At 36.4% G+C, this 22,927-nt stretch overlaps 1 protein-coding gene across 2 annotated transcripts; it reads right to left on the bottom strand.

Moving 5' to 3' along the window:
- Window positions 1-351: 351 nt before the first annotated feature.
- Window positions 352-22,720, bottom strand: LOC125683119 (FMRFamide receptor-like). Of its 2 annotated transcripts, XM_056140347.1 has the most exons (3): window positions 22,444-22,685; window positions 13,009-13,250; window positions 352-2,115 (listed from the first exon to the last, which is right to left on the bottom strand). In XM_056140347.1, the coding sequence occupies exons 1-3, from the start codon at window positions 22,526-22,528 to the stop codon at window positions 2,062-2,064; spliced, it is 381 nt and encodes a 126-aa protein (XP_055996322.1). In that variant the 5' UTR covers window positions 22,529-22,685; the 3' UTR covers window positions 352-2,061. The 2 variants fall into 2 exon arrangements, with proteins under 2 accessions (XP_055996322.1, XP_048779891.1); XM_048923934.2 differs by lacking the exon at window positions 352-2,115 and having other exon boundaries at window positions 9,003-13,250; window positions 22,444-22,720.
- Window positions 22,721-22,927: the final 207 nt, after the last annotated feature.

Here is a 22,927-nt window from a genome sequence, read left to right as displayed (position 1 = left end):
GGAATAGGAGTTATGAGATTGATCACTGTTCAATATCTTCACCTTTCATAGAATACTAATGAAACATGTTCCCATTGTTTATATACTTCCATTACGCAACCAACCTTAACATTTATTCCTTGTACTTTGTAATATGAGGGCGAGTAAATAAGTAACCAGCCTATCCCATTTCCGATTGACCGAGACGGTCATGATTTTCATGCCTTATTTCAATACATGTTTTATACCTGGGTAGAAAATTGCAGACGTATCGAGTCATTCATTAATAAGATATTGAATGTCAAACATGACTAGTGATGCAAAGGCATGCTTTTCATCTAAAGCTGAGTACTGTGCTATAATTCGGTACTTGTATTTAAGGAAGTACTCTACATCGTTATATTGGCTGACTTCCTTTTAAAACGTGGATGAAAATATGAATATTAGCAATATTTGTCTATTCATTTAAATTGTTATCACCAGTCTCAAACGAACAAAATATTTACTACCTGATTCAAAATCATAACACTTTTTATGGGTAATTGCTCCAAGACTTGCACATTTATTCATAAGTACATATATCACACGATCTGCCTCACTGCCTTGAGGAATAATATCTTCAATATCTACAATGACATATACAACTATATATATATATATATATATACCTTCTTTGTAACAAATATTTGTATCATGTACATTATATACCTGTATGATAATATACATTACAACACAATAGCAATGAGTATGTAGAGGGTGGGTGGGTGGGTGGGTGTACAGCGTGTGAACAGCGCAAAGTCTTGAGCTCGAATGACTGAGAAACAGAACCTGCTAATCATGCTCTACATAACCGGTCTTACTGGTATGACACGCCTGAATTCCTTTACAAACTATAAATAGCAACCACGTGTTCGACGTAACAGGTTAGATTTATCAACCTGCAATAAATATGTTTATGTTCTAATTCGACCAGTCTCAAACGAACATAAAATATTTACTACCTGATTCAAAATCATAACAACACTTTTTATGGGTAATTGCTCCAAGACTTGCACATTCGAAATACAAAGAAAGGAGGAAAGAAGAAAAAATGATAATACAAATTTTATTGATATTTATATTTTCGAGAATAACATCAAATACCCAATGACTTAGAAACTGATGATAAAGAATGAATATTTTCATGAACATAGCCATCTTTGGCATTATCTGATCTCCATCTGCCGTGTTTCTTAAACAGTCTGTCGTTTACACCAGCATTGGCAGCTGCGGTAGCACCTCCAGATCGGAGACTGTGAAGACCAAATTTAGATTTATCCACACCCACATTTTCCAATGCATGAAGTAATATCTCTCTAGCCCTAGAATATGACAGTGGTCCAGATTTTCTTAATTTATAGCTACCCGATTTCTTACAAAAAGTAACTGCCCTAAAAATGAAACAGTCAGAATCTGATGCAATAACAGCAACCTGCAAATACAACTTCAACATATTATAAGGACAGGTGACATTATTTGTTTTAGAAACAATAACATTGCTACCTTGTTTGTATTTGTCTGTTTTACTTTTGGATATAAACAGAGAAAAATGATCATCATAAAATGCTATGTCAGAACGCTTAATATTCACAAGTTCTGAAAAACGCAAAAACGCTGCATAACTTAATAAGCACATACATGATATTCTAATGTCAGGTAAGCTGTTTCTTGAAGATCCGTAACGTTCCACTATCCGTTGTAGAATTTTTGGAGTTATGGGTTCTTTCTTAGTGACGGGTTTTGAAGTAATTCTACGCGCTCCTTCCAAAACCGAAACGACTAAAGATGAATGACAAGGATTATCCGTGCCTGAAATATTGTGGGCCCACGAAATTGCGTAAAAAGCTTCATTCACTTTAGACACTGAATTGAATTGTTTGGATAAGTGAATCAAATATAATGAAACATGATAGTCTGTAGCAGTAATGTGTTGAATCTTTGGATTTTGAGAGCGGCACCAATTGATCCATGATTTGAAAGCATATCGATATTTACGTAAGGTATTATCAGACTTTGACTTTTCACAATAAAACCTTAAGTCGGCTAAATTTTTCTCCGATGTCTGAAATGAACACCATCTTCCAATGTGGAACATATCTGAAAAATGTAAGCATAAACAATCTGATTAAGATCTAGTTAAGATAATTTTTAAAACATGACCTTGTCACTCTGTCTAATAACAGGGACCGTGTCAAAGAATCCTTAGATCATGTCACTTAGTACCCACATGAGTACCAAGACCGTGTCTCATTGCCATACAATTCCTGTACTATGACATTGTCGTTCTGATTGTCAATAAATCTATGTATACAATAAGAACTCTATCGATTCATACTCATGACCTTGTCACACAGTACCACTGTAATAGGACCTTGCCATATACATGCACCCGATTCAGACAGTACATACCGTTACCACATTCAGAAACCAAGTTTGACGGCTAATAATGAACCTGTGAATTTCTTTGTTCCGAATATACAACTGTTAGAAGTGCCTCTACGCATAATCTCAGCAGTGTCTTTAAACTCAATAACATCAAGCACGTAACTTCTGTACGTCAAACCTGGCCCAAAGATCATTGACCAAAACGGCGACGACGGCCAGTAAGGCACAATCAAAGTACCACGTGATCTACAATACAAAAGATGTCTCACCGTCCTTAAGACTAGATGAATAGGCGACACGAGCCAATTGTTATCGGAATACCAGTCCTGTGAAAAACAGTCTACTGCGTCCGTACCTGGATTCCAAAATAAAGAGTTAAATCTCGGTAACTTTGTATTCAAATGACTTGCGAATCTGTCCTCTGTAAAAGGACCCCACAAATCATTCATAAACTCAAAAAATTCTTGAGAAACAGACCAGTCATCATGGTCTACCAACTTACTTTAAAAATCTGCTTGATCATTCAATGTTCTAGGGATCCAAGCAATGTCTAAGGAAATTCTCTTTTGTAAACACAAATGAAAAATAGAAAAGGCTATATCCTGTAATGTACTTTTTATACTGCCGCTTTTTTTTACTGTCGGTGAATATTTTCACAGATTTACCGCTCAATTGCTCTTTGTACGAAAACAAAGCGAGCTGAATAGCTTTAAGTTCCCGCCAGGTAGAACTTTTTGCACTCTCTATCTTTGAAAAATTACTGTGAAAAAACTGTTGTGTGCCTGAAAGATGACAAACTGCTCCAACCGCTACAGAACTAGCATCTGTGCACAAAATCGCAAATGTTTTGGAGTAACCATTCATATAACGACAGTTGTAATTTTCTAAATTGTTCGACCAAAACACAAGTTCAGTTATAAACCCATGCAAACTATCAAATTTAATTAAACTGTCCCATGAAAACCTGGACTCTATCAATTCGTAGCACTTCCGAGTCATAAGCCTACTGACATTACCAATGACCGGACCCATAGAAATAATCCTACCCGTAAACTGGACCAATTGTCTAGCGGTAATATGAAGCAGTCTGTGAAACAAATCTGCTAAATTTTGTTTACAGTCCTGAATACGTTTCTCTGTAATAGACAAACAAAACAGGTTAGAGTTCCATAACAACCCAAGTCATTCTAATTTTTGACATGATTGAAAAACTGACTTTTCAGAATTTACTAAAAACCCTGCACGTTCCAAAGAATCTCTCACAAATACGCTTTCTGAAACACCTTTCTCGTAGGATTGTGCCATTCCTAATCCATCGTCTAAATATAGAACTATATTGATACCCGATTGTCTCCAATATTTTACTATTGGTCTCAAACACTTAGTAAATATGTAAGGCGCTGAACTAAGGCCGAATGGTAAGACAGTAAAAACGTAAAAGAAACTTTCCCAAGAGAACCCTAAGAAAGTTTGTTGGGATGAACATATAGCAATATGATGGTAGCCAGACTTAAGATCGAATTTGAACATGTAGCACCCTTGTTGAAAATACTGTAGTGCAACCTTCCAATCCTCAAATTTTACTTTATCTCTTCTGACGAACTTGTTCAAAACGCTCAGATCCAAAATTAACCTTTTCTTACCAGAACCATTCACTGTTACACTAAGCGGATTTACGATAACAGGATTGAATGGGACTTGCAAAATACACCCGGTCTCTAACAAATCTGAAACAGCCTCTGAAACAAATTCCATATTAAGCAAAGCAGACCTGTTATTTTTCATACACATTTGTTTAGGTGGCATAATGAAAGGAATTACATAACCAGTGCTTATAGTACTGATAATGAAATCAGATGCATTGATAGATTTCCAAAATTCTAAAACATTTTTCAAGCGATGCTGGACTTCTTTACAATCGTGGGAACTTTCAAAATTGTTCAAATATATCTGATGTTTAAATACGATATCAAAATCAGTATTCTTGCTAGACATGTAGCATTCATCTATCATGAGATCAACATTGGCATACTTATCATTTGCTAGAGGATCCTGCATTGTTTTGTTGATTGCCTGCACTGAGGAGGGGACAATATTTCCCCCAATGCCCAGCGGATTTAGTGGAAGCAGATATCGTAGGCTGAGGGCTGTCGTCTTTTCTCGAAGCCACGAAAAAGCTGCTGCTGGCTTCCGGTCGCTGCAGGAATATTACCAGAAGTAGACTGAGGGGCGTGTCTTGTTATACGGCTGGAAGCGCTTCTTTCCCTTAAAGGACACATCTCGTGTTTTCAAAGTATACAGAATTATATACATTTTGTCTTCCTTATGCTTATAGAAATTAATTGTAATAGTTCGTTCGCTGAAGTATTGCGATAATTAGCCACAATACGGACTTAAATCTAAGCCCCGATTTCAAAAAGCCTAGTTAATTAGATAGGTAGTCACGTGGTACAGTGACGTCATATGCGACCTTCGTCGATCAACTTGTTGTAAAAGTAGTGTTAGATATTTTTAAATGCTCGGGTTTTAGGGGCCTAATTTATTTACCATGGATAACATTTATTTCGATGTTGACAAATTTCCCGAGTCTTATATCTTTTAGCCACCAGTGCATACAAACAGCGACCCAAATGTAGCGAGAAAAGCGAGTATGAAATCTGCATAAATTTGCGAGTAAATAATGTTTACATGGGATCACTGTCTAAACACAATTTGGTAATGCCATTTCTGTAAACAACTGTAATTAGCGTTGTTGCTTTTCTAAAATAAACAGTGCAATTATTATTAAATTTATTTTTGGAGAAGTTAGATAGGCCTAAATTATGATACGATTATGTATCATTGACAACAAGGCCTACTGTCACGGGAGCATTTCGGAAAATAATAATAATAATAATAATCAAACTTATTGTAAAAATCACAATACTTTTAAATTATTTTATTAAAACAATTTTATTACGCCTAATCATTATTTTTTGTTATCAACACGTTGTTACTTAGGAAGTGGGAGCGCGGCGTACTGTTGTTGTAAACACGTACGCGTTCCTTAAAAAAAAATGAAAGCATTATAATTCAATTGAAAGTCGGGAAATATTATATTTTATTATTTATAATTGAAAGTTCAATTATCTTTTATCTTTAAATTTCTTTTTTAAAACTACCAGTTGGTAGACACTGCTTGCAAAGTTCTGCCTACATGTTGTTACAAGGTGAAGGTCATTTGGTGCGAGTGTGTATTGAATTCGAGAGCAGAACGGAAAGCATATGCCGTAGGTCTATATGTAACAGTGCGTAGCTTCGATAGAACCATTTTCTCGCAGTTTATCTACGTCTTTGTCCAAGTGTTTGTTTTAAAAAGTACAGGGACAAATTCTACTGGGGGGTTTTATGGCAAAGTCGTTGTGCCGACAAAAAATATTCACGTCTTGTCCCTCATACCTTCCTTCGACAGTTGAAAAAGATACAGTCCAAATCCTCTCTACTGACAGCAAGTACACCCTTAAACGGCACAAAACACCCTAATGCAATGTTATTTACAAGCTGTTAATGTGATAATTGTTTGTTTGTCAATTAAATCTAATCTGTTTATGAAATGGCTATCAACTGTTTTCAAATCTTCTCGCTCGAGGTCGCATATGACGTCACAGATAATGGCGCGTAAACTATCGAAGAAAATATGCATATTGCAAGATTTGAATTTCATCGCTTTCAAACTCGAAAACTACGCAAACTGTTTCATTTAAAACACATGTAAAGTAGTTTTAGGCATGAAATGAATTAATTTTGCTGAAAAAATTAAAAAGTTTAAAAACATGCAATGTGTCCTTTAATGGCTCGTAAAGCTCTGTTTTCGGCTTGGCGCAATTTTCTGTCATCGTCGGAATCCGATGCGATATCATTATGCTCATACTGGTTAACGGTAGCCCAACCTGCTGGTGAGTTGTCGGCAATTCGAATCAGCTTGTTACGCTTGGATAATTTGTTGACAATGTTTTCACACACGGCAACACACTCTTTGTTGGACTTTACCTTTCTCTGCAATTTTTCTACATCGGAAATGATTTCTTCATTAAATTCGAACTGAATTTTATTGCCGGGTGACTTTATGGAGGAAGCTATGTCCTTCTTAAGTTTCTTCTGCAGATCAATTTCCCGACCTTCCTGGCTGTCTAAGAGTTCTTTCTTAAAGGAACTGAGTGAAGAATCCAAATAGCACTTGGAATAAATTGAAAGTATCTGTAATATCTGTACAAGGATTAACAGGGTTGTTACATGTAGAATCCTTTTCTGTGTCTACGCCCATCAAATCGTTTTCGGAGTCAGACATAGTACAGCGTGTGAACAGCGCAAAGTCTTGAGCTCGAATGACTGAGAAACAGAACCTGCTAATCATGCTCTACATAACCGGTCTTACTGGTATGACACGCCTGAATTTCTTTACAAACTATAAATAGCAACCACGTGTTCGACGTAACAGGTTAGATTTATCAACCTGCAATAAATATGTGAGTAACTCAGTAGGTTAACACGTCGACTGCTGAACTGTAGATCGCGGGTTCAAGTACAGCAGGGGTTTTAAAAAAAGTTCGGATTGCTTTCTACTATCACTGCATTTTTTGACTAAATAAAGTAAATTTGAAAGTTTTCATTTTCAAAATATTATTGTACATATCCTCTACTTTTCATCCATATCAAATTTCTCTGGTGTAGCATACATCCTTAAAAGGTAAAACAGGCAAGGAAAGACACGGCGAATTAGCCGATGTTTATGCATCTTCTGCACCATCTTATGCTCAGATTAAATTCTGGATAAGGGAATTCAAACGCGGTAGAACGTCTTTAGAAAATGAAGCCAGGTCTGGACGCCCACTGGATGCCACCAACGAAGAAATGTTTAAGACAGTTCGGGATCTGGTAAACTCTGATAGGCGAATTCAGGTGGAAGAAATAGCGGAGGCATTAGGCATTATACAAGTTAGTTGGGCAAACACGGACCCCTGGACACACCAGAGGTGAGATCAGGTGCCTAGGAGGAGTAAGCATCCCCTGTTGACCGGTCACACCCGCCGTGAGCCCTATATCCTCATCAGGTAAACGGAGTTATCCGCAGTCAAAATCAGTGTGCTAAGAACGGCTTAACAATCGGTATGAAACACGTCAGACAGCATTTGACCCAACGATAGGTTGTATCGACGAACTAGATCGTTATAACGACCATAGAATTTGCGAAATGCTGACTTCAACCGAGACTGTTGAAACCCCTGTACCATCAACTTGTCTGTCAGTAGCTTACCTCGATTTATAAACTGACTATACGCAGAACAAGCTCTTGCATATCGAATCAGTTGAGATATGTAAACACCGTATGCAGGTGATAATGGAATATTGCTACATAAATATGGGAAGTTGACGATGGAGAAGCTGAAATCATCCCGTTTGTCATACAGTTGAGTGGTCAGTTTGCCGTTAATGTATACTTTCAATAAAATATCTAAGTATGAAGCAGAAGTGGACGACTCTGTGGTGTCCTTTATTTGGAGCTCACCGGATATATCAAATCGACATATGAATGATAGTTATTATTGTTAATAGACAAAACGTCATCGAAATGTCGAATTGAAGCATGATCGTTTAGGTATGCGCAAGATAAACAGCCCGTTTGGTCCTTAAATCACTTAACGATGAGCAAATGGCAACCAGAGCATCAGTATGCAGCGCCTTGTTAAAGCGTTTTTTGTCAAAATATGATTTTATTTTGCGTCTGGTGACTGTAGATGAGACTTGGGCTCATTATTATGAGCCAGAGAATAAAGATCAGAGTCGTCAGTGGGTAGGGCCTGGGTCCCCGAGGCCAAAGAAGTTCAAGACGCAACCATTCGCAAGGTGATGGCCATAGTATTTTGGGACGCAAAAGGCGTTATTATGTTGGACGTTTTACCCAAGAGAAATACAAAAACTGGAGTGTACTATGCAAACTTGCTAGACCAGCTGAGAACAGCCATCCGTGGAAAAACGCCGAGGTAAACTCTCTAAAGGTGTTTTGCTGCAACAGAACAACGCGAGAGTCCACACTTGCAAGGTTGCAATGGATGCTGCAGAGGGAAACGAGTATGAATTAATACCACATCCTGCCTATTCGCCTGACATAGCTCCTAGCGATTTCTTCCGATTTCCAAACTTGAAAAAGGATATCCGTGGACGTCATTTCCAGTCTGACGAAGAAATCTTGACGGCAGTTGAGGATTGGGTCAATGGAAAGGACCCTGACTTTTTCAGTTCTGGGCTGATGGCACTTGAACACCGTTGGTCTAAGTGCATCACACTAGAGGGCAATTACATCGAAAAAGAAGAGGTAAATCTGAACCAGAAATATGTTAGGCTGATTACAATGTACTTATCGACTGGCCATCGTATATAGATAATTCATTTCTTTATGAAAGGTCAGAACTTTTATCATGAAGTAAAATACATGGAAATAGCATAGGTGAATTACCGACAACACTTTGATTAATGTAAATGATATTTCTAACCTTTCCTATCAAATATCTCAACGTTATCGGCGCTTGCGCGGAATGAGTCAATAAAAAGAACAATAGATAAACATTTTTGAAAAATTTAATAATACATATACATGTATACATAAATGTACCACCAATGAGGGTTGGTAAATTCAACAATATGAACATGTTATATTAATATCTCACATTTATTATAGACGATCACGATACATCGAAAGGAAAATAGTCCAATGAAGAATATTGTATTTTTGAGAATAATGAACATGTTTTTCTTTCTGATTGCAATTCTTTTGATACATGTACCACATGCAAAATATCATTCAAGTGCTCGCAAAACATACTAGGTTTGATACTTTGAAAGGTGATAATGTTGAAGGAGGATCGATAGAGGAGATATGTGACAATTAAGCCACTGATTTCAAACGATTGCATACACTAATCGATAATTGTAATTGAGCGGATTTTGAGTTTTGGTGATAGTTTGCAGTTTCTGTCTGCTCTTGTTACATCTGGTATTTATACGACTACTTAAAGAATGGACTTTGACCAATCGTCACAGACGAATGTATTCGCTATCTATTACAAAACAAATATTTCATTTTTACTTTCCGGATTCTGTCTGGTACATGTACGACAATGAATTTATAAAACACCTGTGTACTTTTCTAGACATTTCTCAAGCCCACCCGAGGAAACGTATCCAATCTCATACCATGGGAACCAGTATTTTGCATATAGACCTACATTTGTAAGTCAATTCTTTCATTAAAACTAAGTCTTTTTGATCTACGTTAGTGTAAAGAGGAATACACAGTGGTGTTCATCTATAGCCTCACATGCAGAGGTTATATTTAAGTTACCATGCGATGTTGGAAATGCTTACGTGTGAAGTAGAATTACAAGAAAAATTTTGATAGTAATTTTTAGAATTAATCTATTTCATTTTTCCTGCTAGTAGCATCACCTTAAATGTATATCCTTCGGTAGGTTTAAAGCCCCAAAAGGGTACGGATCTGCCAAAATAGCATTAAAAAGCGACTTTCTAACTCTCCCACCCTACATCCACCAAATAGCCCACCTTCCTAATAAAGAAAACCCAATATACATTAAACGAATTTCTGTTATTTTCCCCATTTATCACTTTTATCTTTTTGTGATGCAGCACCTGCAAAAGTCGCACAACTCATTATTTTCAATATCCCCGCCTTTGTACAGGTTGAATGCACTTCACGTTATATATAAATCATACACCAGTACAGAGAAAAAGCACGAAAATTCACATTAATATTATATACGTTGTACCACTCTCATCACTACACAATGATCTAACAACATACAATAGAATGCACCCAATGCAACATTTGGTGACGCGATATCTTGACTTATATTATTCATTGACCTATAAAATCAGTCCTCGACATATTTAGGAAAGTATGTTGCTTTGCTGGAATTAATTTTGTCTGTCATTCTTTTGTATATAATGCTTGATTCTGATTGGCCAAGGAACGTTCGAATAAACAAAAGAATTTCCTTTAGGAGTAAAAAGCATGCACTTCGGGGCTATAGTTTGTACATATTTGGTGTTTTACGTCGCATTCAAGAGTATTATTAAATCGTGTAGAGGCGTCACCAGCTCTAGGTGTAGTGTCATACATTTGACCAATGCTTGGTGCTCTGGGTCGTAGCAGTGAGGATACTTTATCTTGTCATGTACATGTATCACCGTGACACAGGACCTCCGTTTTTAAGGTCATATCCGAAGAACTCGTGACTTTTACTTTTATTACCGGGCGCTTACCGAAGAATTCCAAACAAGTACTATGTGCTTGATTGACGCGGCGCTGGGATCGAGATTTGAACCTGCTTGCGAAGCGAGCACCCTAACCACTAGCACTAGGCTACCGCAGCCGATCCCAAGATTACAACATCTAACAACGGAAAACATTACTTAAGAATGGGTGATATTAATTGAAAGAAATATCACATATATCATATGCGGCATATTGATGCTCACACGGTTCAACGCAGATTGAGCAGACAGTTCGCAACAGCGACATGGTGAATGAAAGCGATTGGTAGACATATAATTGACAGGCAGGAGTCGTAAAGAGTGATACATGTACATGTACCGTGCATCTATCGCAGAAAGTAACATTTTGAACTTGGAAACTTTGAATCATGCTAACATTTCTTGTTACATGGTTACAACAATCTAAAACAGAAATCAGTTGTCAATGAGTTTTCGTGCTGTTCTAATAAATATCATTCAATGTGCATGGGGCTGATGTTGGTATGAACCTCCACTGATTTACATGTAATATAGACATAATAGTTTAAAACGAAATAAAAAGACTAGAATGTGTTTTCGTAGTTGTTGAAATCCTCCTTCAAAGATTGTGTTGAGCCACTACACGTCACATGAAGATGTACATGTGTTTACAAATACATACGGTAGTTACATTCTGTACACTTCCCACCGTAAATGTGTGGTCGGAATGATGTGTGAAAGGAAACTGTTGATATATCCAATGAGAGCGGATCAAAAGAAGTGATGAATTCATAACGTCACACAAAGTTTGCAAAATGCCCTTTTCCGATGTAAGCAAGACGCTGTTCATGCTTCAACATGGTTTAGGTCTTGGCCATATTATTTCTCGGAACATTTGTTCTTGCAATGTGTTTGATTTGGAATGCCTAAGTTTTGTACTTTTCTAGACATATCCAGAACCTGAACTGTGACGAAATGGGGACGGAATTCATACCATAGAATTATACGCACCAAACCTGTTCGTTTTTCATGTATCGTATTGTCCTTTTCCCAGCTGGTCACAAGGACTTATCACATATATCTATCTTATATAGATTATAACACCACAGAGTAGGACATACACCCCCGCCCGCTTTAGGTACTTGTATTATTTCTGCTAGCAATGCACATATCATTTTACATATGTAAATGGATTTTGTAAAGATTTGACTTTAAATCTACATGATTTTGAAAATATGTCACCATTCTAATGGTTCTCGCTTTGATCGAGTTTAATGCCAACTGACCACAGAACTGAGGCGCCAATTGGCAATTATAGCATTTGGGGTTACATCATCCATTTGCATAGGTAAAAGGTATGTGCATTCCCTGAAGAAATATTATCAGCATCTGTACCTGGTGAGTGTGGTTATAATGTGTTATGCTATATCTCTACGCGACAGATCCCTGTGGTTAGCCATGGATTATTCAAAGGCTACTACTGCTTTTTTTGTTTTGTTTCCAAAATATCGATCTGTCCGATAAAATTTTATATACTGTTCTTTTTTCACGCGCAGCACCATGTGGAACTTCCTTGTTGCAGAAGAGCTTCTTGCAGTTCAACCGAAATGTCACGCTCAAAACGCAGTAGACGACGAAGTTGGTAGCGGCATTCAAAGCGAGCAGCATGTCCGTAAACTCTCGAATACCACGAACACGGTAATCGTCCTCTGTATAGCCATACCCATAAAACGTCGACAGAACAGCATCAGGAGTTGTACATAACAGAAATTTCATAATGATGATGATGAGCATGAAGGTTACTTTCTGTCGATGGATATATCGTGACCTATTCTTGGCACGAAGTTTCAAGAGTGCTTTGATAATGCAGGCATTTAGGATGATCAAAACCACAAGAGGTATATTGCACCTGAGAAAATTTAAACTCCAGGAGTAGTATACTGAGAAAGCGTTATCCTGCCATAAGTCAGTGACATTGAGGGCCAACGAAGAGGTATTCGTAGAACTGTCAAAGGTTCTGATTGTTTTGTATCGGAAAGCGTATGGCAAAGAAACGGTCAACATAACGACGTTGATGACAACAGTACCAGCAATCGCACGTAGTCTAGTACATATTGTTCGAGATTTTGCGGGCAAACAAACCAGCAAAAAACGTTCTATAGCAACTGACACTGTAAGCCATGACGAAACGGAGTTGGCAATATTGAACACAAAATGTGCGTACGGGTACACATAAACATAGATGTGATACGCCATTTCTGGTTTATAATTGGACAAAACCATCACCGAGAAATAGATAATGTCGTTGATTAGACTGACCAAATCCGCCACCGCAAGGGCACTCAGGAAAGCGTTGGTAGAAGAAAGCATGTTCTTTTGTGACAAGACCACCAGAGTGAGGATGTTTCCCAGTAAACCAGGAATGCAAATACAAGGGTAGAGAATCTCCCCATTGATGAAGACTGCAAGCTCATAGAATTTCTTGTCGTTGTTAACTTCCGGCAAACTGTTGTTGGTGAAATTCTGCTGTGCCATCACGTTAAAGTGAGGGTATCCCACACCTGCAAAAAATATGTAATAGTGTTTTAAACGAATTGTTCTTACATCAGACCCGTAAGAAGCTATTTCAAAGTAATTGTTTCATTTAAAACGTTCTCAAAACTTGTTCAACCTTTAAATTACGCCAAAGGTAAAGCGGAAGTCCCAAGAATTTTTAACGGAAGTCCAAGAAGCATAGGAGGAAAATACACCATACTGTTACATATATTCTAAGTACAAATACTATTACCTGATTATTATCATTTTTTCTGCCAAAAGAGAAGCTTAAAGGACACATCTCATGTTTTCAAAGTATACAATATTACATGCATTTTGTCTTCTTTATGCTTATAGTAATTAATTCTAATAGTTCGTTCGCCTAAATTTTGCGATAATTAACCACAATACAGACTTAAATCTAAGCCCCGATTTCAAAAAGTCAAGTTAATTAGGTAGGTAGTCACGTGGTACAGTGACGTCACATGCGCCCTTCGGATTGTGAAAGTACTGCGAGATATTATGAAAAACTCAACTTTTAGGGGCCTAATTAATTTACCATGGGCAACATTTAAATCGACGTTGATAAATTGTCCGAGTTTTATATGTGTTCGCCACCAGTGCACACAAATAACGATGTAAATACCCAAATATAGCGAGTAAAGCGTGTATGAAATCGGCAAAATTGTGAGTAAATAATGTTTATATGGGTCACTGTCTACAAACTGTTTGGGGATGTTATTCCTTTATACATCTGTAATTGGCGCTGTTTTTCTAAAATGAACAGTGCAATCATTATTTATTTTTGGATTAGACAAATTATGATACGTTAAATTGTTAACAACTAGGCCCTATGCCAAGCTATTGTCACGCGTGCATTTCGGAAAGAAAGAAAAAGACAACACACACACAAATCAATAAAAATATTCAAATTTAAAGTGGTAATCACATTATTTTATTTTGATAAAGCAATCTTATTACTATTTTTGAATTGTGATCTGCACGTCTTTAGGAAGTACGAAGTCGGAACACGGCGTTAAATAGCCTACTGACGCACTCAAGATGCTACGAGTTCAATAAAGAAATAATTTTATAATTCAATTTAAAGTTAGGAAATACAATATTCTATTATTTTTATAATTAAAAGTTCAATTATTTTGTATCTTTATTTTTTGTTGTTGTAAATCTACCAGTTGGTAGAAGTTACATTGTATCGTCGATATATGTTGTTACAAGGTGAAGGTCAGTTGATCCGAGTGTGTATTGAATTTGAAGAGCAAAACAGAATTTATGTTCCGTTAACCTCAGCTTTACCTTGCCAAGTAGACTAGGCTTGTTTTTTGGCATGACGGGCAGAACCAGTAACGTATGCTATAGGCCTACCAGTGCTTATAGCTTCGATATATCCGTTTTCTCGCAGTTTATCAGGGTCTCTGTCCAAGCGATGTTTGAAAAGGTGACTGGGTGTGTTTTTTAAGGTAAAGTTCTTGCTCCAACAAAAAAATTATCCACGTCTTTTTTCTCGTACCTTCCTTCGAAAAATTGAAAAATACTCAGTCTAAATCCTTTCTACCGACAACTAGTACACCCGAGCACGGCACAAAACATCTTAATGCATTATTATTTACAAGCCATTAACGTGACAATTGGTTTTTTGTCGATTAAATCTAATCTGTTTATGAAATGGCTAATAGATGTTTTCAAACCCGAGGGCGCATATGACGTCACACAAAATGGCGCGTAAACTAGCGAAAGAAAATATGCATATCGCAAGATTTGAATTTCATCGCTTTCAAACTCGAAAACTACACAAAATATTTCATTTAAAACACATTTAAAGTAGTTTTAGGCATAAAAAGAGTTAATTTTGATGAAAAGGTTTAGAAACATGCGTTGTGTCCTTTAAGGTACATGTATGTGGCATCATTCAAGATAAGACTTGGAATAACTGAGGGATCTCAAGTGACAGTTAAATGCTACTGTTACATGTAATGTGTGTGTAGTATGTAAAGCATATAAGCCTCAAACTGTCCATTCTGTGAGAGAAAGAACTGATCTCGGCCCTACGGGCCTGGATCAGTTCTTTTTTCTCACAGAATGGACAGTTTGAGGCTTATATCCGACTTAAAACATTACATCTTCTGTTCTAAGAATGGACAGGCTCATGTAAACCCATTGACAATGATAATTATGAATAAAGCTATTATTGAATAGATTTACAATATAACCAGTCTTGCGGAAAAGTCTGTTTCTTTTGTTTACTTATTGAAGAGTGTCGGGTAAGTAGTCTTGTACTGCAGGTTTTATATTCACTCACTCTATAGTACTGAGCCATATCAACATGTCCTCTGATGGGGAGAGCATTTTCATTGTACAATCAAAATTTAAGGATTTTAATGAAAGCACTGCGAATACTATCTTAATAAGTGTTATATTCTGGATATGGAGGGTGAGGAAGTTATGTAGCCAAATTTTGATCTGAAAAGCATTGTATTTTCGAATATTTGGATGAGGAAATAATTAACGCCAGTCTAAAGTACCCAATACGCCCATCTCGTGAAATGATATGAAACTATTCATGAAAGCGAAAATAATAATTCAGAATTAGGATACGCTAATAATAAAAAAAAAAAGCATTGTGAAGACGTTTCAGAATGTGCCTCTGGATCCAGCGAAATTCAAATACAGTATGGAAATATGTCTTTCAAATTTAAGTTTTGATGCGATATAATAATGGCCAATGGAATTGTAAAAAATGCAAGTCTTAAAGTTGGAGCAGAGAATTCTACTAAGGGGGAATATCGTTTTAAGTGTTTCAGTGATTTTTCCGATATCTGTGTTGATTCTTACTTGTAGGGAATTGAAAATTAAATTTGTATCTCTTTCTCTTATTTTCAGGCTACCTGTAGACGTCTAATAAGTTATTGGGTTTACCTTGCACTTTCAAATAAGTTGACAATTACTGTCCATTATTTTTTAAGAATTGTCACCTTATTGGACACCTACTGGTAACCTTTTCACTACAAGTGGACTTTCTTCTATATAAAAGCCTAAAAAGGCAAAGGATTGCGTAACAAAATTGTTTTAAGTGAGATTTGTTTATGCAATAAATGTATCTTGATAATGACGTGGGTTGCGTCGAAATTTTGAGGTTTAAATAACCAACAGTGTCGTGGCCAGTGTTTCTATAAATTTCTTATTTGACTTGTATCTTGTTAGATCTAACACTCAAAGAAAGTCGGGTGTTGTTGGATTTTCGTGCTTTAGTTTCAGAACATTAAAAAAATCAAATACGGATCATCGTAAGTAAATGTCCGTTAGGTTCGATGAGATGAGAGCTGCATGGTCTAAATTGGCTTCGTTAGGAGAAGCAGGACTTCTAAGCTTTCAGTTTTCGTAATTGTGTTCACGTTTGCCTTATGGTATTCAGTATTGCTGCTGCGGGCATTTTCTAATCTACGATATATTTGTTCACACAAAATGGTTTCATTAAAATCGGATAGTGAAATATTGATTATAATTGTCTATATGCTGGTGGTTTTTTTTTTTTCCATTCCTTTTTTTGATTTACGAGCGTTTAAATCGTCAAGATCCAGGGCCGTCTTCCCATAGGAATCGCACATGGTCCATTGAGGGCCCCAAGATCTACGCTTTATTGAAGAGTTACATTATTTTGGCTATGCCAGCCATTGTAATTCGTATGAAAATTTAGTGTAGTAAGTCAAACGACAGCTTTGATTTTTAGATACATGTAACATTCTATTTTTGCAGACACTATACATCAAACCGGTGGAACATATATAGTATAATTATGATCTAAATGATGTTTTCTCTTAAAAAAAAACAACAACAAAGAAATGTAACTCATCAAAGAAATGTAACTCATCAAAGAAATGTAACTCGAAATTCAATAAACCCTGGCAACTCGCATATATGATAATGAAAAAATGAATAAAGGCACCATATTATCAGAATTGACAAATTTTAAAGATATAATGTGATGTAACGCAGACAGTAGGGAATCGGTTCGAATTTCCTCTGTCAAATAAATTATCATTTTAGTTACTTGCAAACAAATTATCCTTCACTTCCATTGGAATACAAGTAAATGTCTCGGGTAATCGGACCTTAAAAGTCATCATGAAGGTCAAGTAATTATTGTATCTAAATGCTTTTAGCACATAACCCACTTTTTCAGCCATTAAATATCCCGAATTCTAGTAAAGAATGGATTCTTTATGATGAAGAATCGTTCTATTTTTATACGCCCGTCGAAGACGGAACGTATTATGGTATGGCGTCGTCCGTCTGTCTGTCCGGACCTTGTGGGCAGAATACAAACTGAACCATAAGCCCTAGGGCTTTACAACTTGATACATTTGATCACCATGATGAGAGGAAGATGCCTATTGTTTTTCAAGATGAGAGGTCAAAGGTCAAGGTCGTAGTATCACTTATTAGGAAAACCTTGTTGGCAGGATTCAAACCGAACCGTAAGCTCCAGGATATTATAACTTGGTATATTTGATCACCATGATAAGAGGAAGATGCCTATTGTTTTTCAAGGTCAAAGGTCAAGGTAGTAGTATCACTTTTTTAGGAAAACCTTGTGGGCAGGATACAAACCGAACCGTAAGCTCTAGGATATTATAACTTGGTATATTTGATCATCATGATGAGAGGAAGGTGCCTATTGCCTAAGGTCAAAGGTCAAGGTCGTAGTATCACTTATAAGGAAAACCGTGTGGGCAGGATACAAACCGAACCGTAAGCTCCTGGATATTATAACTTGGTATATTTGATCACCATGATAATGAATTAGCTCACAGAGGACAGTGCTAACTTCACTAAAATATGTATCCCACTAAAATATGTTTTCCTTGAGCAAAATCTACGGGCGTATTATGCCACGTTGGCGTTGCTCTTGTTAAGCTGCTGAAGAGTGGTTCATTTTGTAAGAAACTGTAATATCGGTGTTTCTTTATTGATTTTGCAAAATAAACAAACAAGTGATACTGTTCAAAACAAATTGATACATAACAACACTATACCAAAGTTAATACAAAATGCTGTAGTTTATTTGTAATTTACATTTTTTACAAATTCTAAAATTAATTTATTGACTTTTTTTATCTTAAATTTGGATAATACGCTTTTTCAGTATTGATAAAAACAAACACAAAGCTATTTTTACTATTTAAAAAACACCACATCCGATGACCGTTTTGATATTTTTTCATCATTATTTGGCGCGTTTTACATCATATTTTGGAGTGTTTTCATCACATTTTTGACACAAAAGGAGAGATTGTTGCTTTTTCTCTACGATTTCCTCCGAACTCAGGGGTGCGTAATAACGACCACATTCTTATGATACAAACTTTGAGTTGGAATGTTCATCAATTGGATGGCTTTAACATTTACTCCATCCCAATCTCCTAGTATATCAAAACCAATTTCCTTTAAATCCCATGAAATCTGACCTGATTGAAAGTTCATTTTGAAAGTATGCATGTTAGATTTTCACGGGAATTATGTTCGATTTTTACAATTGGTCTGTAGTATATTGAAACAATAAACTCGGGCATGACACTGTTGTACATGGCACACTCATGGTTGGAGTTTATTTTGAAGCATTGATTTGATTGATTGTGTTCTGTTGTAAGTCAGTAAGATACTATCACGAGAAATTTTCTACACAAAGAATGGGCTTCGCTCCGCCCATTCGAAGATTTCTCAAATTCGATTGATTGATTAATGTTTTCCGCTACACTCAACAATTTTTCAGTTATCTGGTGGCGCCCAGTTGTTATTGGTGGAAGAGAGAACCCAAATACAATGTACCTGGGAAGAGACCACCGACCTTCCGAAAGTAATCTGGGAAACTTTCTCACTTACCGGCGCGAACGGGATTCGAACCCGCACCGACCAGAGGTGAGAGGCCGTATGATTTTGAGCGCGATGCTCTAACCACTCGGCCACGGAGGTCCCTCTTAAATTCGAAGATTAATCAAATGATGACGATAACGAACAGTGATCAATCTTATAACTCCTGTAAGGAATACAAAACTAAGAGTTGGACAAAAACGGATCCCTGGATATACCAGAGGGGAATCAGGTGCCTAGGAAGAGGAAGTATCACCTGTCGACCCGCCGTGAGCCCTATATCTTGACCAGGTAAACAGAGTATTCCGTAGTCAAAATCAGTTATAAAGAATGGTATAGCAATAGGTATAAAACACGTCAAACAGCTTTTGACTCAATGACAGATTGTATCGGCAAACTAGATCGTTATATTGACCATAGAATTTGCCAAATGCTGATTTTAGACGAGATTGTTGAGACCTCTGTAGCATCATCTTATTTGTCAGTAGCCTGTCTCGATTTAAAAACTGATCATACGCAGAACAACGTCATGCGTATCAAATCAGTTGAGAGACGTAAACCCTATACAGGTGATATTGAAGTATTACTACATGGGAAGTTGACGATGGAGTTGTCATCCCGTTTGGCGTGAAGTTGAGTTGGGTTGTTAGTTTGCATCTATGTTCAATAAAATATCTAAGTATGAAGCAGATGTGGAATACTCCGTGGTGTCTTCTATTTTGAGTTCACTGAGATATATCAAATCGACATATGAATGAAAGTGATTATTGTTAATAGATGAAACGTCGTCAATATATCTATATGTCGAGTTTAAGGCCACAGTAAGATATTTTTCTAATGATTCTCAGGAAAAGTAAATACTTGGCTTTTTTGCGTTTAGAGGTGAAATAATCATCAGCTACTTCTGCGATGTAATTGATATCAAAACATCAACTGTATATTACCTACAGCCTAATACTTTATACAAGTTGAAAGATGTTAATTCCCCATTTAGACACACATGCGCGTTATCTAAACTACCCGTAACATTACTACTAACATATGTTACAACATAATTATAAAAATCACAAGGCATCCATTACATGTGCACAGGAAGGGAACACATGTCTTTGGTAGTAAATTGAAGCTCAAACACGTTTTATCTCAGCATCTGTGCTATTATTGTTTATGTATATACCTGTAAATTGAGATGATTACATCTAATTTGTTTCTTTCTATCCGTTCACTGATGTACAGTGTATATGGAGCATTTATGACCTCGTATGTGGATCGACGCCATCAGAGTCTGTTGCCACGGGTACATAAACGTAACTATGACGTCACAGTCGTACGTTACACTATGAAACGTGAACTTTCAAATGCATCTAAGATATTATGCACATCTAAGGTATTGTACCACTATCAATTTCCACTTACATGTTTATGTATTAGATTGAATAAGACGTTAATGATACCAAAACTGAATCTGTGGTGAAAATATATATAACACATTATTCAGGGATTCGGTTCTGGCCTTTTAACCTCATCCACGGGCGAGCTTCCGGCGAAGAAATGCATCGATTTGATGCAATTCTTGCGCCGATCCACGTCCGAGTCTTCTTACCGGTTACGGAAAAGGACGAGCGTGTAATCCGATTGATATCGCAATAGTACGGCCATGTGGTTTTTTTTTAAAACACCATTGTTGGACATTTTCTAGATTCTTGTACATGTACCAACATATGCTAAAATTAATGAAAATCGAAGAGCAATCCCTACAATCCCTTCTAAAATAAGTGAGACACACAGTAGTAAAGAATGAGTGTGTAGTGCGTGGCGTATATGTACAATGAAAGGAAATGAACAATTTTGAAGGATTTAGATCAACATAAATGTTTATTGTTAAACAATGATGAAAGTGAAGCAGATGAAATTCACATGACTGGTAAATGATTAGAAGCTGACCTTTTTGCACTTAAGAGTTTTTGGAAGAGTTGTCTGCCCTTTGTAAAATTAAGAAAGATCTAATTTTCTAAAAATGTGTGTGGTCAATGATTAAATTTATTTCATATTTTCACTAAGAGAAAGTGTTTGTAACTTTCTACCATTCCTATGGTGGATTATTTTCATTTGATGAACCCTTCAAAATGATACCATGATTACAAACATTTCGCCATCCATTTATTAGATATGAAATATGGTCATTATACATTGAATACCTTAAGAAAGAATGAGCCCGCATACGTTGCCTATGATTGAATTGATGTTACATTAATTTTTATATTAATTCCTGATTTACATCTATGTATCATTAAAATCATTCGGAAAATTTAAATAGAAAGTAAAGTAACAACTGTCCATTTTTCCTTTGTAAAGTATTTACTAACACAGTAGATCTTTTTCAGGTCCCCACCACCCAATTGCAACACCCCCCCCCCCCCCCCATCCCATACTTTGTTTCAACACCAGAAAAAGAATTTAGAACTGTAAGTCTAAAAGACTTATCGTTTTGTGACATCCAGGGTCCACCATTACCATTTATTGAGTGAGGTTAGCAATGGGAAAATGTTAATGGGAGAAGTTGGACTTTTAATTTTAAGTACCCGTTTTTATTATTACGAAATTATACGGATTACCATATACATATTTACCTGTTGCTACACATCATCAGTGGCTACCGAATTTATGAATACCAAACCGTACCAGAACCCGGAAATTGATTAATCGTCGGTGATAATTAATTGAAGAGAACCCGAGGGAAAAATAAGTTTCAATGGGTAGAGTAGACAATGCACTGGTGTTCTTATGCTACACATGAAAAACCCATTCATCGCCAGCTCGAAATGGTTACGCGTGGTGACTGACAAAATTTAAGCTTTTGGTATGCTACAATGTAATATCCTGATACTTGAAAATAATTTTTAGTTTTGAGTCAAAGCGGTTCATGACTTTTTACCGAACTTTGTCTGAAAAGTGAAACATTTTTCATGAACAATTAAAATACCAACTTTGTGACTTCATGTTTTAAGTTAGGAAACAGATTGGAGATACATGTGTATCTACATATTAGTTATTTTTTAACAGTGGAAATACTGAATATTAGAAAAATAGAATATAAATTACAGGGCCGGAAAAGGCTGTTGTCGCGCCTTGTTCATCGTAGTAATTATACTATATAAAGCACATATACACATTGAAATTAAGGATTTTATTAAATTAAAAATGTTATTTCAAATATAAATTTACTTATTTTCCAATAATTAAATGAGAAAGTTTACCTGAAAGAGTTTTCTTACAATTGTCATTTGCAATGGAATTAAAAAAAAAAAAAAACGAACAGTATAATCACTCTACCTGGAAATTTCCATGCCAAAGATCCCTGGGCACAAAGCACCATGCACCAAAGGAAAAATGTCAGCACATGAACAACATTCAGCATTATCCGATGTTTTCATTACAATTTCCATTTACTTGACATAATTCCAGTTAAATGTGCATAAATCGTCCCACGTGACTTTCTTAAAATTTCAAAACCTATTATACATGCCCAATATTTTCATTGCCCTAACAAAAATATCTGTTTTCCAATCGTTAGTTGAGCGTGTATGCAGCTCAGCAATCTAGTTCTCCCTATAGCTGCGTTCAGGTTGTTATATAGCCGCATCCATTGTGATAATTATTGATCGATCCGTTTTTAACTTGGCTAACAATTTTCCAAGCTCCTGTCAATTGTTTGAAATTTATAAAATCATTTGCTACGGTATATTTTCTGCGGCAAATGATATAACAATGTCCTTGGGGAAAAAACTCCCCAAGGCGTATTTCAGTCACTTCATTT

Source organism: Ostrea edulis, chromosome 6 (assembly GCF_947568905.1).
Source record: "Ostrea edulis chromosome 6, xbOstEdul1.1, whole genome shotgun sequence".
Lineage (NCBI taxonomy): Eukaryota > Metazoa > Mollusca > Bivalvia > Ostreida > Ostreidae > Ostrea > Ostrea edulis.
The sequence above is the reverse complement of the archived record's forward strand: the minus strand, read 5'-3'. Positions and strand labels throughout refer to the sequence as shown.